This window comes from Arachis ipaensis, chromosome B07, assembly GCF_000816755.2.
Source record: "Arachis ipaensis cultivar K30076 chromosome B07, Araip1.1, whole genome shotgun sequence".
Classification (NCBI taxonomy): Eukaryota; Viridiplantae; Streptophyta; class Magnoliopsida; order Fabales; family Fabaceae; genus Arachis; species Arachis ipaensis.
In genome coordinates, this window is record NC_029791.2 from 30,516,953 (window position 1) to 30,530,208 (window position 13,256).

Below are 13,256 nucleotides of genomic sequence, written 5' to 3' on the forward strand. Positions count from 1 at the left end.
AAGTGCTTTTTGTGACTTGAGTGTGGCTGCCTTTAATGCAAGAGAAGGCTATGTTAAATGCAGGTCCACTATAGACACACACACACACACACACACACACACACACACATATATTGTTGGAAAACTCTGAATGTTAGCTTTCTAACATCGTTGAAACTGCTTCATTCAAACCTCTCTAGATCAAGGTATGCTTGTTGGAGTATGAAAAGATCAGGAGAGCTGCATTAGACACATGGATCTATGCATTGGACGCATGGTTCAATTGGACTTGAGATGGGGTTGCGTTCAATGCAGGAGGAAGCTATGTTAGACATATGTCCACTATAGATTATTTTATATTGCTGGGAATCTATGAAAGTTGGCTTTCTAATGCCGTTAGAACTGCTTCATTTATACTGTTATAGCTCAAGTTATCCTTACTGAAGTATGAAGAAGTTAAGGTTGCAAGTTCTCTTTGAACTTCCCCGGGCTTATTTTCAATTCTTGGTTCCCTAGGAGGTTGTTTCCTTTTACATGCCACCTTTCTTGGTTCTCCCAGGGGCTTCTTTGATTATCCTTCTCCTCCTTTGTTCTTGCCTAAAATCTTTTATAATTTTCTACATATACCAAAGCTCAAAGCAACTCTAAGAAATATTGATTAAAGCACAAAAAATCTCAATTATAACAAGGAAATCACTAACTTTATTCAAGAAAATAATAGAGAAAATAACTAAAGATACTCATGCATTACAACACCAAATTTAAGATCTTGTTTGTCCCCAAGCAAGAAAGAACTATGCACAAAGGCTTCCCTTATTTGAAGTGGGTTGAAAAATTGCTTGTGATATCTCAGTGAGTGAAGTGATCAAGTGACAGTAGGATAAACTCCGAATTGTGTGATCATGTATGGATTTCTATGATTTCTAGGCCTACAATTGAAAGTGTTAAAACTTAGGAATTCCATTCGGATGATATTTTGGAGGTCTCTTTATATATTTTCACCTAGAAGATAGCTTTTCCCTTTCTTTGTTGTGATCATTATTTCCTTTTATGAGCTATACTTCTTTTTCTTAGCCTTTTTTTGGGTCATTTGTGCTTGGCTTTAACTCTTAATGTTCTATCTCAAGGAGGTTTTCTAAGATGAGTTTTACCCACTCAAATGGAGGATTAGATGGCGACCTAGGTAGAGAAGTTTCCAATGATCTTGACAAAGCATATTCCGCTCCCATCCATCCTTTTTGAAGGACTTCCACCTCTTGACAAGATTTTTTTATCTCCACCTCTTGCCAAGCTTGCTCAATTTCAAATGCTTCCTCACCAATGTCTTCTAGCTCTTACCCATCACTTAAGTCATATCTTGGAGGTTGCATAAGATCTATGTGAACATCTATTTTAAATTCAACGGGAGAAGGCTCAACAAGATCATCAAGGGGATTGATCAGTGTGGATAAAAAATCAGTAATGATGGAATCCACTTCCCGATCAATTTTCCTCAATTCTCCAACCACTTCCTCAGTACCAATGATCTCAACTTCCTCCTCTTGTTGCAATTCTTGCTTCAACTCCTTTTCTTCTCCTTGAAGCTCCAACTTCTCCTTCTCATCATGCCCCTCAGTTAACCCTTCACATTCATCGATGCGGTGTCCTGATTGCATGAGCGTAGGTGGGAGGCTATGTGGTTAACAACTTCAGTCATGGTAGCCACCATGGTTCCTAGTCTCTCTAGCTCCTTTTACTCCTCTTCTTTTTGCTTTTGGTAATAAGCTACAAGTTCTTGTTGTTCTTGCATTATGGGTTAGAGAACTTCGTCCAATGAAAGAGGTGGTGGAAAAGAGGGCTCATCATTTGGGAAGGAAGTTTCATAATTGGAAGATGGTTCACATTGGTGAATATTTTGAGGTGGTAGGAGGCTTGTGAGTAAGGTTGTTGAGGGCTATGTTGAGGGAAGGAGTCATATGCATATGGTGGTTGTGGTTGACAACCACAATGAGGATCACCACATCTATTAGGTTGGTATGCATTAGGAATTGGATTGTACCCATAAGAAACCAGAGGAGGTTGTTGCTAAGAAAGTTGTCTATATGATTGAGGCTCCTCCCACCTTTGATTTTCAAATCCTTGATGCAAACTCTCATTGAAGTTTCTATTTTCATTTTCTACAACATAGTTTGAACCAAATTCATAGCCAAAGAAATGAGAATTCATAGTAACAAGAGAAAATAAAAGCAAAAGCTAGTAAGAAACAAAGAAAACTCTCCTAAAACTAGCAAGAACTAACAAAGAAACAAAAAGCAAACATATTCACATATGAACAATAACCAATAACAAGCACACATTGTAACTCCCCGGTAACGGCGCCAAAAACTTGAAAGAGGGTAACCGTCGGTTTAGAATTTTCACACAAAAATAGTCTCGTCAAAGTATAGATCTAAACCAACAAACAACCATCAATCAAAGTTTAATTTTGTTTGTCACAAGTGCAAACCAATAAAAACCAAGAGTATTTAAACCTCAGGTCATCTCTCAAGGAATTACAGTGAGGTATGCATGTTATCGGTTATGAGGTTCAAAGGGGTTTGCATATGAGAAGACAAGAATATAAACGACAATAAAATAAAGAAAACAACTAAAGATAACAATTACTAAAGAGGCATTCATGGCAAGGATTGAGAATCTAGGTTTTCTATCCTAGTCATTAATTATAACACATAATTACTAAGAGTTAAGCCTATTACGTTATCTCCAACATTGGGAGAAAGCCAAATATGCCTAGTTATTCCCAATCCATAAGTAGTGTCAATGGAGATAAGATTAACTAACAACTCTAGATCACCAACATAAATTGGGTATTAATGACTCAAGATTGCCCAATTTCTCTTTTCAAGCCAAAAATGCTAAAAAAATCTACTCTAAAACTAAACCAAGTATTTTATCAAACACTTGGTGTGCAATAAAAGAAAAGCATATTAAATTACAAGAAATATAAAATCTAGTACTACCAAATGCAAGAAAATAACAACAATAACTCAAACAAGCATTAAGAAAATATAAAACATAAATTTGTATTAAATAAAACTAAAATCAACAAGAGTTCATAACATAAAGGTGACATAAAAGGAAAATTAACATTGTAAACTAAGAGAAAAAAGATGTAGGAACAAGAAATTGTAAGGAAAATTAAATTCAAACAAGAATTAAAGCCTAAATCTAAGAGAGATTAACCTAAATCTACCATAATTCTAGAGAGAAGATGGAGCTTCTCTCTCTAGAAAACTACCCTAAAACATGGTTCTAAGCTACCTTAATTGCTCCCCCCTTGTTCCTTCTTAAATTTTGCCTCAAATACTTCATAAATGAGTTGGATTTGGGCCTCATTGAGCTCAGAAATCGCCCCTAACGTGTTTTTTTAATGAGGTCACATGACAAGTGTCACGCGTACGTGTCGCCTGGCGAATTTCCTTTCTTACGCGTACGCGTGAGGCATGCGTACGCGTGGCCATGATTTCCACCAAATCCTCATTCTTCAGGAATTCTTCATTTTGCATGCTTTTTCTTTATTTCTTCAATCCAATCTTTGCTTTCTAAGCCTAAAATCACTAAACAAAAACATCAAGGTATCAAATGGAATTAAAGAGAATTAAATTTAGCAAATTAAGGGTCTAAAAAGCATTTTTTTTAATCTTAAGAACAAATTAGGAGAAATTCACAAAACCATGCTATTTCATTGAATAAATGTGAGATAAGTTGATAAAATTCGCTAAATTCAACACAAGATAAACCACAAAATTAGAGTTTATCATATACTCACATTATAAAAACTTTCACTTCTCTTAATCTTACTTGTCCCAAATTTTAAAAAATTTCTTCAAATTTTTCCATTCAGAAGCTCTATGTTGCAGGCTTAAAGATATTGGTTACAAGCAATTTTAAAAGTAAGGTGAAATGAGGAGGAATGAATCATGATTATCAACTAAGAACAAACACAGATGCAAGATATAAGAAATAAAAGCTCAAAGATAGAGTTACCTCCTTGGTCATCATCTTCTAGGTTATGTTCAACATAGTCTCCAATACCAAACTTAAGATGGTTGCTTGTCCTCTAGCAACAAAGAAAAACAGTGGTGATGAAATTATGAATTATCATTATTATCTAGTGAAAGCAAAGAAGTGATGCAAAAGCTTATGCAAATAAAACAAATGAAATCAAAGACAAAATAAAAGGTTATCGACGGTTGGGTTGCCTCCCAACAAGCGCTCTTTTAATGTCATTAGCTTGATGGTTGATTTTTGCTAAGATGGAGGTTGATCATAATACTTCAACTCCTCCCCTCTCACTATGAACTTCCATCATGTATCGTCATCTATGAGTTCAATGTGTTCAAAAGAGAGAATCTTGTTTACTGTGTACGGGCTATGTCCCTTGTTGGTGAGTTCCCATGGTGACCATATCCCTGATGGTAGAGGGACTTGTAATACTCTCTGTCCAGGTGAAAAATCACTTGTGGGTATCTTCTTGTTCTTTCAACCTTTAGTCTTCTTCCTGGGTACTCCCTTTTCTTCATTTGATGATTTACTCCTAACACTAAATTTAGGTTTAATGTTAGGGGGTTTTTGGTGGCTTGGATCACTTGCTTCAACTTTCATTCAATTTTCCTCCTCACTTGAATGATGCATGATTTTGAAAATATGAAAAACTAAGTGTTCATCATGCACCCTCAACATTAATTCACCCTTTTTCACATCAATGAAAGCTCTTCCAGTGTCTAGGAATGGTCTTCTTAGAATGATGGAGGCATTCTTATTTTCTTCCATGTCAAGAATCACAAAATCTGTTGGGAGAAAAAATTTTTCCACTTTGACCAAGATATTCTCAAATATTCCATGTGCATATTTCGTTGATTTGTCTGACATTTGTAGAGCTATCCTTGTTGGTTGCTCTTCTCGGATTTGTAGCTTCTTCATCATAGACAAGGACATTAAATTGATACTTTTCCCTAAATCACACAAGGCTTTTTCAAAAGTAGTGCTTCCAATGGTGCATGGAATTTGGAAGCTCCCTAGATCTTGCATCTTCTTTGGCAAATTCCTTTGAATAATTGCATTACATTTCTTGGTCATCATTACTGTCTCATCTCTCTTTAAATTCATCTTCTTAGATAGCAAGTCCTTCATAAATTTAGCATAAAGAGGCATTTATTCCAAATCTTCTATGAATGGAATGTTGATGTGAAGCTTCTTGAACACCTCCAAACAATTGAAAAATTGTCCATCAAGGTGCTGTTTCTTTAGCCTTTGAAGGAAATGAATTCTTGGTTGATATGGCTTCACTGTTTCTTTCTCCTTTGGGGCAGTAATTGGTGCATGAACAATGCTATTTTTTTCTTGCTATTCCTATTCCATGGGTGCTTCACGGATTTTGGCTTTTTGACTTACGGTTTTTGCACTTCTCAACATAATGGCATTGCACTCCTCTCTTGGATTGATCTCAATATCACTTGAAAATGTGTTAGTGGTTTTTTCTAATTGCTTAATAATTTTTCCCACTTGCACTTCCAAGTTTCTAATGGAGGCATATTGGTTCTTGAAATTAGCTCTTGTTTCATCCATGAGTGGCATTGAAATCGCTTATTACATACCAAGGGTGATTAATATTATCAGAAATCTGCCTCAGGCTATTCCACAAAATCTTACGGTTAACCTTTTGAGGACTCCCATATACAGTTGTAAGGAGCCAAGGAGAGGTATTATTGCAAGAGACCAAATATGAACAAGCTGTCTATTACTTTCCAGGATATCAACTTTTCAAACTCCAGAGTCCCACAGTATCCAGATACTATTAGAGTGTCCAATAGCTTCCTCCATAAACCTCCCATCCAAACCCAAATTATTTTTGACTGCTTCCCCCCGATTACCACTAATGTTGGTTTCGTAAAGAAGGAAAAAATTGGCATCGAACACGTGCCTTAAATCCTTAATAAGAGAAGGAAACACCTTGCCACCAACTCCTCTACAATTCCAACTAATAATATTCATAAGAAAACAAAAGAAAAAGATGGTTACAAAGAACCGGCACCTCATATTTGGGGATACGCCTTCTGCTTCGAACCAGAACGGTTGCGGAGTGGTATCTCATCGTGTTTTTTATTCTTTGGCAAAGAGACTATATCAACATCTGGAGGTCTCCTTGGCTGGGTATTTGACAGTGGTTCCCAACTAGCACCGAAACCACCACCGTGAAAGGATGAGGTCGCCAATGTTATAATGGCATGACTCCTAGCCATTTGTTTCTTCATACTTTGTTGAGACTCTTTTGAGAGAAGGAAAGCCTCCTATTTCTCCTTTGAAATTCTCCTCATAATGTCCAACATAGCTAGCTCCATAGCTTCCACATCAGAGTCTCTTCACTTAGCTTTCAATGAAGAAAGGGTTTTGAAATTTTCAATCGAAACTACCACTTGCTTACTATAGTTCTTTTGTTTGGACTAATTGATATTCTCATTCTTTGCACCGCTCAATTTTGGGATTGGGCCTTTCTTTTAAAGAGAATTATTTTTGGAAGTTCTGGGTTTTAAGACTTTCTTTGGGTTACTTACTCCCTTTTAAGACCCAATATGGGCCTCGACTAATTGCAACTCTCCTTCCTTAGGTTCGTCACTTTTAATCATATTTTGATTCTCCACGTGCATGTCATCATTAGCCTCTTAATATGGAATATTATAACGTGATCCTCCCTCCCCATGATGGTTATTGTGATTCCCTTTCCTTTCCATATCGGAATATGGATTCTTACCATAATTGCTACCTTTTTTAATAGAAAGGAAAAAATCCTTTCTCCTCATGGGTCTTTTTACCAACATCCACGACCCAAAATTTGGGAGAGCTTGATCAATGCAGGAATCGCGTGCAAAATCTTGCTCTCCATTATTTCTATTATTATCACTTTCACTCACTGAAATTTGGCCATCGCCAAAAGGTTCACTTTCCCCGGAAGTAGGAATTCACTGATCTTGAACTCCTTGATTTTCATAGCAAGAGTCTGATCTGTGCCCATATTTTTTACAAGAGAAATAAATTTGATGAAGACCTTCATATTCAATGTTCAGTTCACTCCCCATAATAGATATACACAGCACCAATTTTTTTTTTATCAAGGTCAATCGCCACACAAATTCTAGCAAATTTTTCTCGAGAATAATAGATGTAGTGTGATCAATCTTAAGCATATGTCCAATAGCTGACTATAAGAAGCGTTGATTATAGAGCTCAATAGGGAAGTTTGGGATACGGATCCAAGCCACAATCTTGCATACCATATTCTTTGACGACAGAAAAAATGGTCTCCACCTTTGAACTATCAAATAATGCCTCGAAGTCATCCAATGTCCTTCCATAAGAGCATGGGAATAATCTTCCTCGTCTGAAAAATGAATAAGAAAGTAGTCACGGTTCATATCAATAACATCAATTGAACCTTTTCTTACCCAGTCTCTTTTAAGGCATTGTTCCATAAAGGCTAGGCTCACACATTTGCCCAATAACTTGACGATGAGAGCATTTTTCTAAGGCCTGCACCAATCTTCAAACTCCTCTTTGAAAACTGGAATCACGGGACAGGGGTTGAACTGATTGTCATCTCCGTCCTGGTTATTATCCTCTTCATACCAGCGGTACTCAGGATTTGGAGCATCGTTTGCCATGCCATCATCATTGTCGTTCGATCTTCCTGCAAGGCTCGAACGAGTAAGGGTCAAGAGGGACTCCTTATAGTAGATTTTAGGGACTACGAAAGGATTTATAACACCCAATTCCGAAGTTTCCATATCTTTAGACGATTGATTTAGCAACATTATCTCGAGTTTTAACCTTCTTAGTACTTCGTTCAACAAGATCTTTTTCTTGGGTTGAAACCCTAGCAGAGCTCTCTCCTCCAATATCCATTGAAACAGGTTTAATTGCCTCTTTAATTGGTTAGAAAATAAGGTGAAAATAAAGAATTGGAGATTCAAGACTGAATAGAATTAGAATTTAAAATTAGACTAAATTTTAGAAGATAATTTAAAATTTTTAAATAATTGTTAGAATTTTAAAATTTTAAATATTCATAAATAAAAATAAGAGTAGTTGTCCAAATTAGTCTCTAAGAATTTTAAAAGTGGATATTTTAGTCTACAAAAAAATTAATACACAAAAATATCTCGAAGGTTTTATTCCGACAGACAAATCAGTCCACAAGAATTTTAAAAACTGGCATTTTAGACTCTAAGAAAAATTAATACATAGAGAATGCAAATTTGACACACTTTTTTTTTGTTAACATAGTTTTTACACCCATTATAAATCAAAGAAAAATAATATGTATGTGCCACATGATATGTATGTTAAGTTAGTCTAATTATGAAAAAAAAATTGAGTTGGTTTTTTGAGTTAATTGATAATTTGGTGATCAAGTTGAGATTCAAGTGAAAATAGAAAAATAACTTTAACTATACTTAATTCCTAACTATCACACTGAGCTAAGTTATATTAAATACAAAAATATCAAATAGAGTTAGAGAATACTTAACATAACAAAATGAAACGTACAAACAGCAAGACATGAAACTAAACAAATCACAATGATATGCTTTTAATTTAAGAGAATATAAGACTTAGTACATCTCTCTTTGTTGAATTTGAAATTGTGTATGTAGTGAGGATAGTTCAATAAATATCTTTTAAAAAAATGTCATATTAAAAATCAAATAGGTTTAATTTAACATTAAAAGTTAATTTAATTATAATATCTACTAATATTCTTTTTTTAATAAATACTTGAAGAATTTAGTGAATTATGTTGGAAAATAGATTGGGAACTATTATGTTTGATAGAAAAAAATTTTAAGGATTTTTTGTGTATTAATTTTTTTGGAAACTAAAATATCCTCTTTTAAAATCTTTGGAGATTGATTTGGGTAATTATTTCGCAAAAAATGACAAATTCTATTCATCATATCTTCATCCTTCTTCAAATGCTCCCATACCCATTCTTCTTCTCCGCTTCTTCTCCCATGTGAGTTAACTTAACCCTCTTTCTTTCTCTCTCCTATCTCTTTCTAGTTTCTACAGATTCACTGTTACTACCCCATGTGAAAAAGACTTGTCTTTTATGGATCGTGGATCCCCATGTTGATCATGATGATGCTTGTTTTGTTTTTAACTTCTTATTGAAGAATCTATTATTTTTCTTTATTATTGATTGTCACATGATCTGGGTACCCACTACCAGTTGGGTTATTTTCAATTTTTTTATTTTTATCTTATGATGATGGCCATGTTTAAATCTGCATTGTAGTTGGAAAATTTTGCTCCTTGTTGATGTTGTTGCGGTTGTTCGATGAATGTGCTCACGTACTGTTTGCTTTTTTGCATCATCCAGAGTGGTCCATGATTTCGGCTTTCCTTGATTATGATGCCGATGCTTGGTTCGTGGATATTGACTCGTGATGATCACTGAGGTGATGCTGTAGTCTGTGATTATAATCTTTTATTGATGTGTGTGAATTTGACAGGGAGCTGGGATTATGATCTTTTCAAAAGTCATGGTCTTGAGTGGAGGGAGAGTTTAATTAGGAACTTTCTTTATATACATATATATACCCTAAAGGATGATGGATTTTCAGGCTAATATGCAGCCTGAATTGGGGAAATTGGAACAAATAGTTCATCAGTTTCTTTTGAAGAGCTTACATGTCATTTTGGACTCGAGGGTACCTTCATTGCACCAACATGATCGGAGTGGGGACCTGCCTATGGGGTCTCGTGTGAGGAGGAGCGACAAATGGTTTAACTTAGCATTAGGCGATCGGCCTGCTGCTCTAGATAATCTGAGTTTCTGGCACAGGAATTTGATGGATCAGATGATAATTGACATTATACTAGTTCATGAAGAGAATGGTTCTTCTGTTGAAACAGTAATAGAGAGGTGGGTTGTTCAGTATGAGCGTCCCCGGGTAATGGCTCCACAAACTGGTGACATTAGTGGCTCTTATAAGAAGACATACAAGAAGTCAATAGTATTGTTTCGTGCTCTTTATTCTCACATGAGGCTTCTACCGGCTTATAAGATATTTAGGAAGCTTAGTTCGTCAAGTCATACATGTAATTTTGATATTATTTACAAGGTCTCTTCATTTAGAGATCCATTCTCTCGGGCGGAGGATGTAGTGCTGGAAGAATACAGTTTCACTCCCATTGAGGCAACTCCAGGCCGCCTATGCATATCTGTGACCTACCGGACCAAGCTATCTGATTTCAACCTTGAGTGTTCGACATCGTTACCAACACAAATAATTACAGATTATGTTGGAAGTCCCCTTGCTGACCCTTTGAGGTCTTTCCCTGTCTCAGAAAAGGGTGTTCGTGCCACTTCATTTCCACTGAGAGGGATAGCACCTCCATCTTCTGCACCACTCGAGCGGCCGCATAGTTGGACTAGTGGCTTCCATAAGGCAGCACCTATGGTACAGAACCAGCAGTATGTTGGATCCCCACCAGTGTATCGTGCTCCTTCCAAGCCATATGATATCCCATCTTCACCAACCGATAGCCACGGTATCAGAATTCACAACTACAGAATGCATAGTCGACACAGGTCTACAAGTTATGACGAGTATCAACTGTCTCCCCCGTTCTCACCTTCACCGTCTCCATCATCACCAACATTCTTCAATGGTGGCGTTCCAATTCAAACACGTGTACGTTCTGAAACTGCCCCTGTAACTATACCTTACCCAATGATGGGCAAAAGCTCAAGAACACTTTCTCCTAATTTGTCAGATCATAGTAGAAATTCTTTGCCACCAATGTCCCCCAAAAGGAATTATGCTTCATCACAAGAATCTCCATCGGGAATCAGGTCATTTAGGAAACTAGAGTCTTCAAGGATTGGAGAGTTACATACTGGTGTCACAAATTATGCCGGTCAAAAGGTAACCTTGACCATACATACCTGCTGTTGAAGTTCAAATTAATTGTATTTTTGAAAATGTTTGATGAGTCTTTTATTGCTACATAGATTGCTAGAGATAACAAGGATGATTCAGGGCGGTTCTCAGGGTTGTTATCTTCAAGTGACTCACCACGGATTGGATTTTCCAGAAGCTCAAGTAGATTATCTTTTCAGGATGACTTGGAGGATGGTGACTTTTCGTGTCCCTTCGATGTTGATGATGTTGATACACCTGATGTCCAACCCAGGTACCTTGATAGACTCCGTTATCCACAACTAAGTCATAAACATGTTAAGCTTACTGTCAAAGAGAAATGAATACGTTTTTGTTTTAGTGGAACTACAATGTTTTGTAACTACAAATCCATCTAATTTAATCAGATATAGGCATAATCAGTTGCAGGATATATATCTATTTTCTTCGCTTCTATATCTGAATTTGTTGACTGGGGGAAAAGGATGTTCCTCTCTGAATTCTGAAGTATTTCCTAAGTTGGGTCAGAATAATGGTCAAGTTTCTTTCCTTTAAAAAAAAAAAAAAAAACTATCAAATATCTTTGGTTCCATTTCCCGATGCTTTTCTAGATCTCTTGGTTGCCTTTGCTTTTTCATATATTAGAACTAGGTCAAAGGCGAGTCTCCAGCTACATGCCCTGTACATAGCATCCATTACTTATGCTCAAATTCTTAGATGATGGAGAACGGGAAGGTTGATAATATAGATGCTTAGAGATTCTGTTTTAGCCTGCAATTTTGATATAATATTCTGTTTTTCATCTAATTCTGATATTTATTTTTTCCTTTGTGGTTTTCTGGGTAAATAGTCAGAGTAAGGATGGAAAGAATGTGTCAGAGATCGGTTCAACGTCACTCCCAATGTGCAAAAAATCACAAGACGCTGCTGTTGGTGTTCTTGTGCACATGCTTAGAACTGCACCGCCTTTGCGCCAAGACTCAAGTTGCTATTCGTCCCATTCTGTGAAGCCTGAACCTGAGGGAGGAGTTACTACTGCTTCTGGATTCTTCATGCCCCGGAAGACTGCCGATGCACTTGAAGAGCTCCGAAGTTACAAAGAGATGAGGGACCTCCTTCTTTCCAAGAGCGGAACTCGGATCCTAAACAAAGAATGAATCTTAAGCTATGCTGATAAACTGGTTCAAGACATAACACAACTTCTTTAGAGAAAGAAAAATGATCCAATAGATCTATGTACATATCCTGACTCAAATGTTGGCTAGAAACACCAAAAGTTTTGTCTTTTTTTTTTTTTTTTTTATCATGGCCAAGATATGTCTAATTTGCTATCAGTGTTTGTAGACAATTATAGTTCTGAAATTAGGATGGTATATTTTGGAATGGTGGTTGATGAATTTCATTGTAAAGGTGCAAACACTGAACTGAAAACATATTCTATGGTTGAAAATAATGAAATGTACATTGTGTTTATTTTCTCTTATGATAGTTAGTCACACTGATTAATTGATTCTACCGATGGAATAACTTCTTGAACTATAGCTATATGTTGTAATCTTGAATTTAATGCTGGTTGACTTAAAGGAGTCACAAGTAGTATCTGCTTAACTATGGATTTTTTTTTTATTTTTCTTGTTTTCAATTCAATCTTTCTTTGTCTAAACAAATTTGAGGCATAGATTACGAATGTTGTAGACTTGATGTTAGAAACAATTTATCATGTCGTGCTTTATGTTAATTATGAAAGCCACTCCAACCATCTATCTAAATGATTAAAAATTTGCAATCAAGTTTAATAAATATATCGATCTTCTGTATAGCAAATTATGTTATATAAAGCAAACAGAGTCCTTTCTTGTTTGTCTTTATTTTAAAAGAGTGGCTATTGCCACTTGCTCTTAATTACTTTACCAATTTAATTAGCTTGTCTAAAAGGACTTTTTCTTTCTTTTTGTAATTGAAATGTTAATCAAATATTTAATACTAAGGTAAACCACTCAAATTTTCTGCATTATCAAATGACAAAAATATTTTCTAAAGATGTTAACAACAAAAATATCTTAAAAATATTTTAAAATTAAATAAAATTATTCAACAATTAAAAATATATTCTCAAAAATAATTTTAAAAATCAAATTTTCATTTTTTTTTTTTTTGCAAACATAATAAAAAAATTTTATCTTTAAAATTTAATAACTTTAAGCTAAGTGGATATTTTTTTAATAATTTTTTTTGTCAGTGGCATAAAATAATTTTTAAAAATAAAAATAATAATAAATTAATAATGTTGTAAAGTAAATGACCATTTGTACCCAT

General features: G+C 35.4%; 1 protein-coding gene across 4 annotated transcripts; it reads left to right on the forward strand.

The window, feature by feature from the left end:
- LOC107609167 (autophagy-related protein 13a) lies at window positions 8,950–12,423 on the forward strand. 4 transcript variants are annotated; one of them, XM_016311021.2, is made up of 5 exons: window positions 8,950–9,028; window positions 9,395–9,473; window positions 9,639–10,946; window positions 11,033–11,214; window positions 11,791–12,423. In XM_016311021.2, exons 2-5 carry the CDS (start codon window positions 9,462–9,464, stop codon window positions 12,095–12,097), a joined length of 1,809 nt encoding a protein of 602 aa, XP_016166507.1. In that variant the 5' UTR covers window positions 8,950–9,028; window positions 9,395–9,461; the 3' UTR covers window positions 12,098–12,423. The 4 variants fall into 4 exon arrangements, with proteins under 4 accessions (XP_016166507.1, XP_020963238.1, XP_016166505.1 ...); XM_021107579.1 differs by having other exon boundaries at window positions 9,311–10,946; XM_016311019.2 differs by having other exon boundaries at window positions 8,956–9,028; window positions 9,395–10,946.

What these genes read in the sequence shown, in the direction of transcription:
- LOC107609167 (XM_021107579.1), top strand. Translation starts at nt 9,624, where the DNA reads ATGATGGATTTTCAGGCTAATATGCAGCCTGAATTGGGGAAATTGGAA. An exon ending in CAAATTATGCCGGTCAAAAG is followed by an intron (nt 10,947 to 11,032) that starts GTAACCTTGACC and finishes ATTGCTACATAG; the next exon opens with ATTGCTAGAGATAACAAGGA. An exon ending in ACACCTGATGTCCAACCCAG is followed by an intron (nt 11,215 to 11,790) that starts GTACCTTGATAG and finishes CTGGGTAAATAG; the next exon opens with TCAGAGTAAGGATGGAAAGA.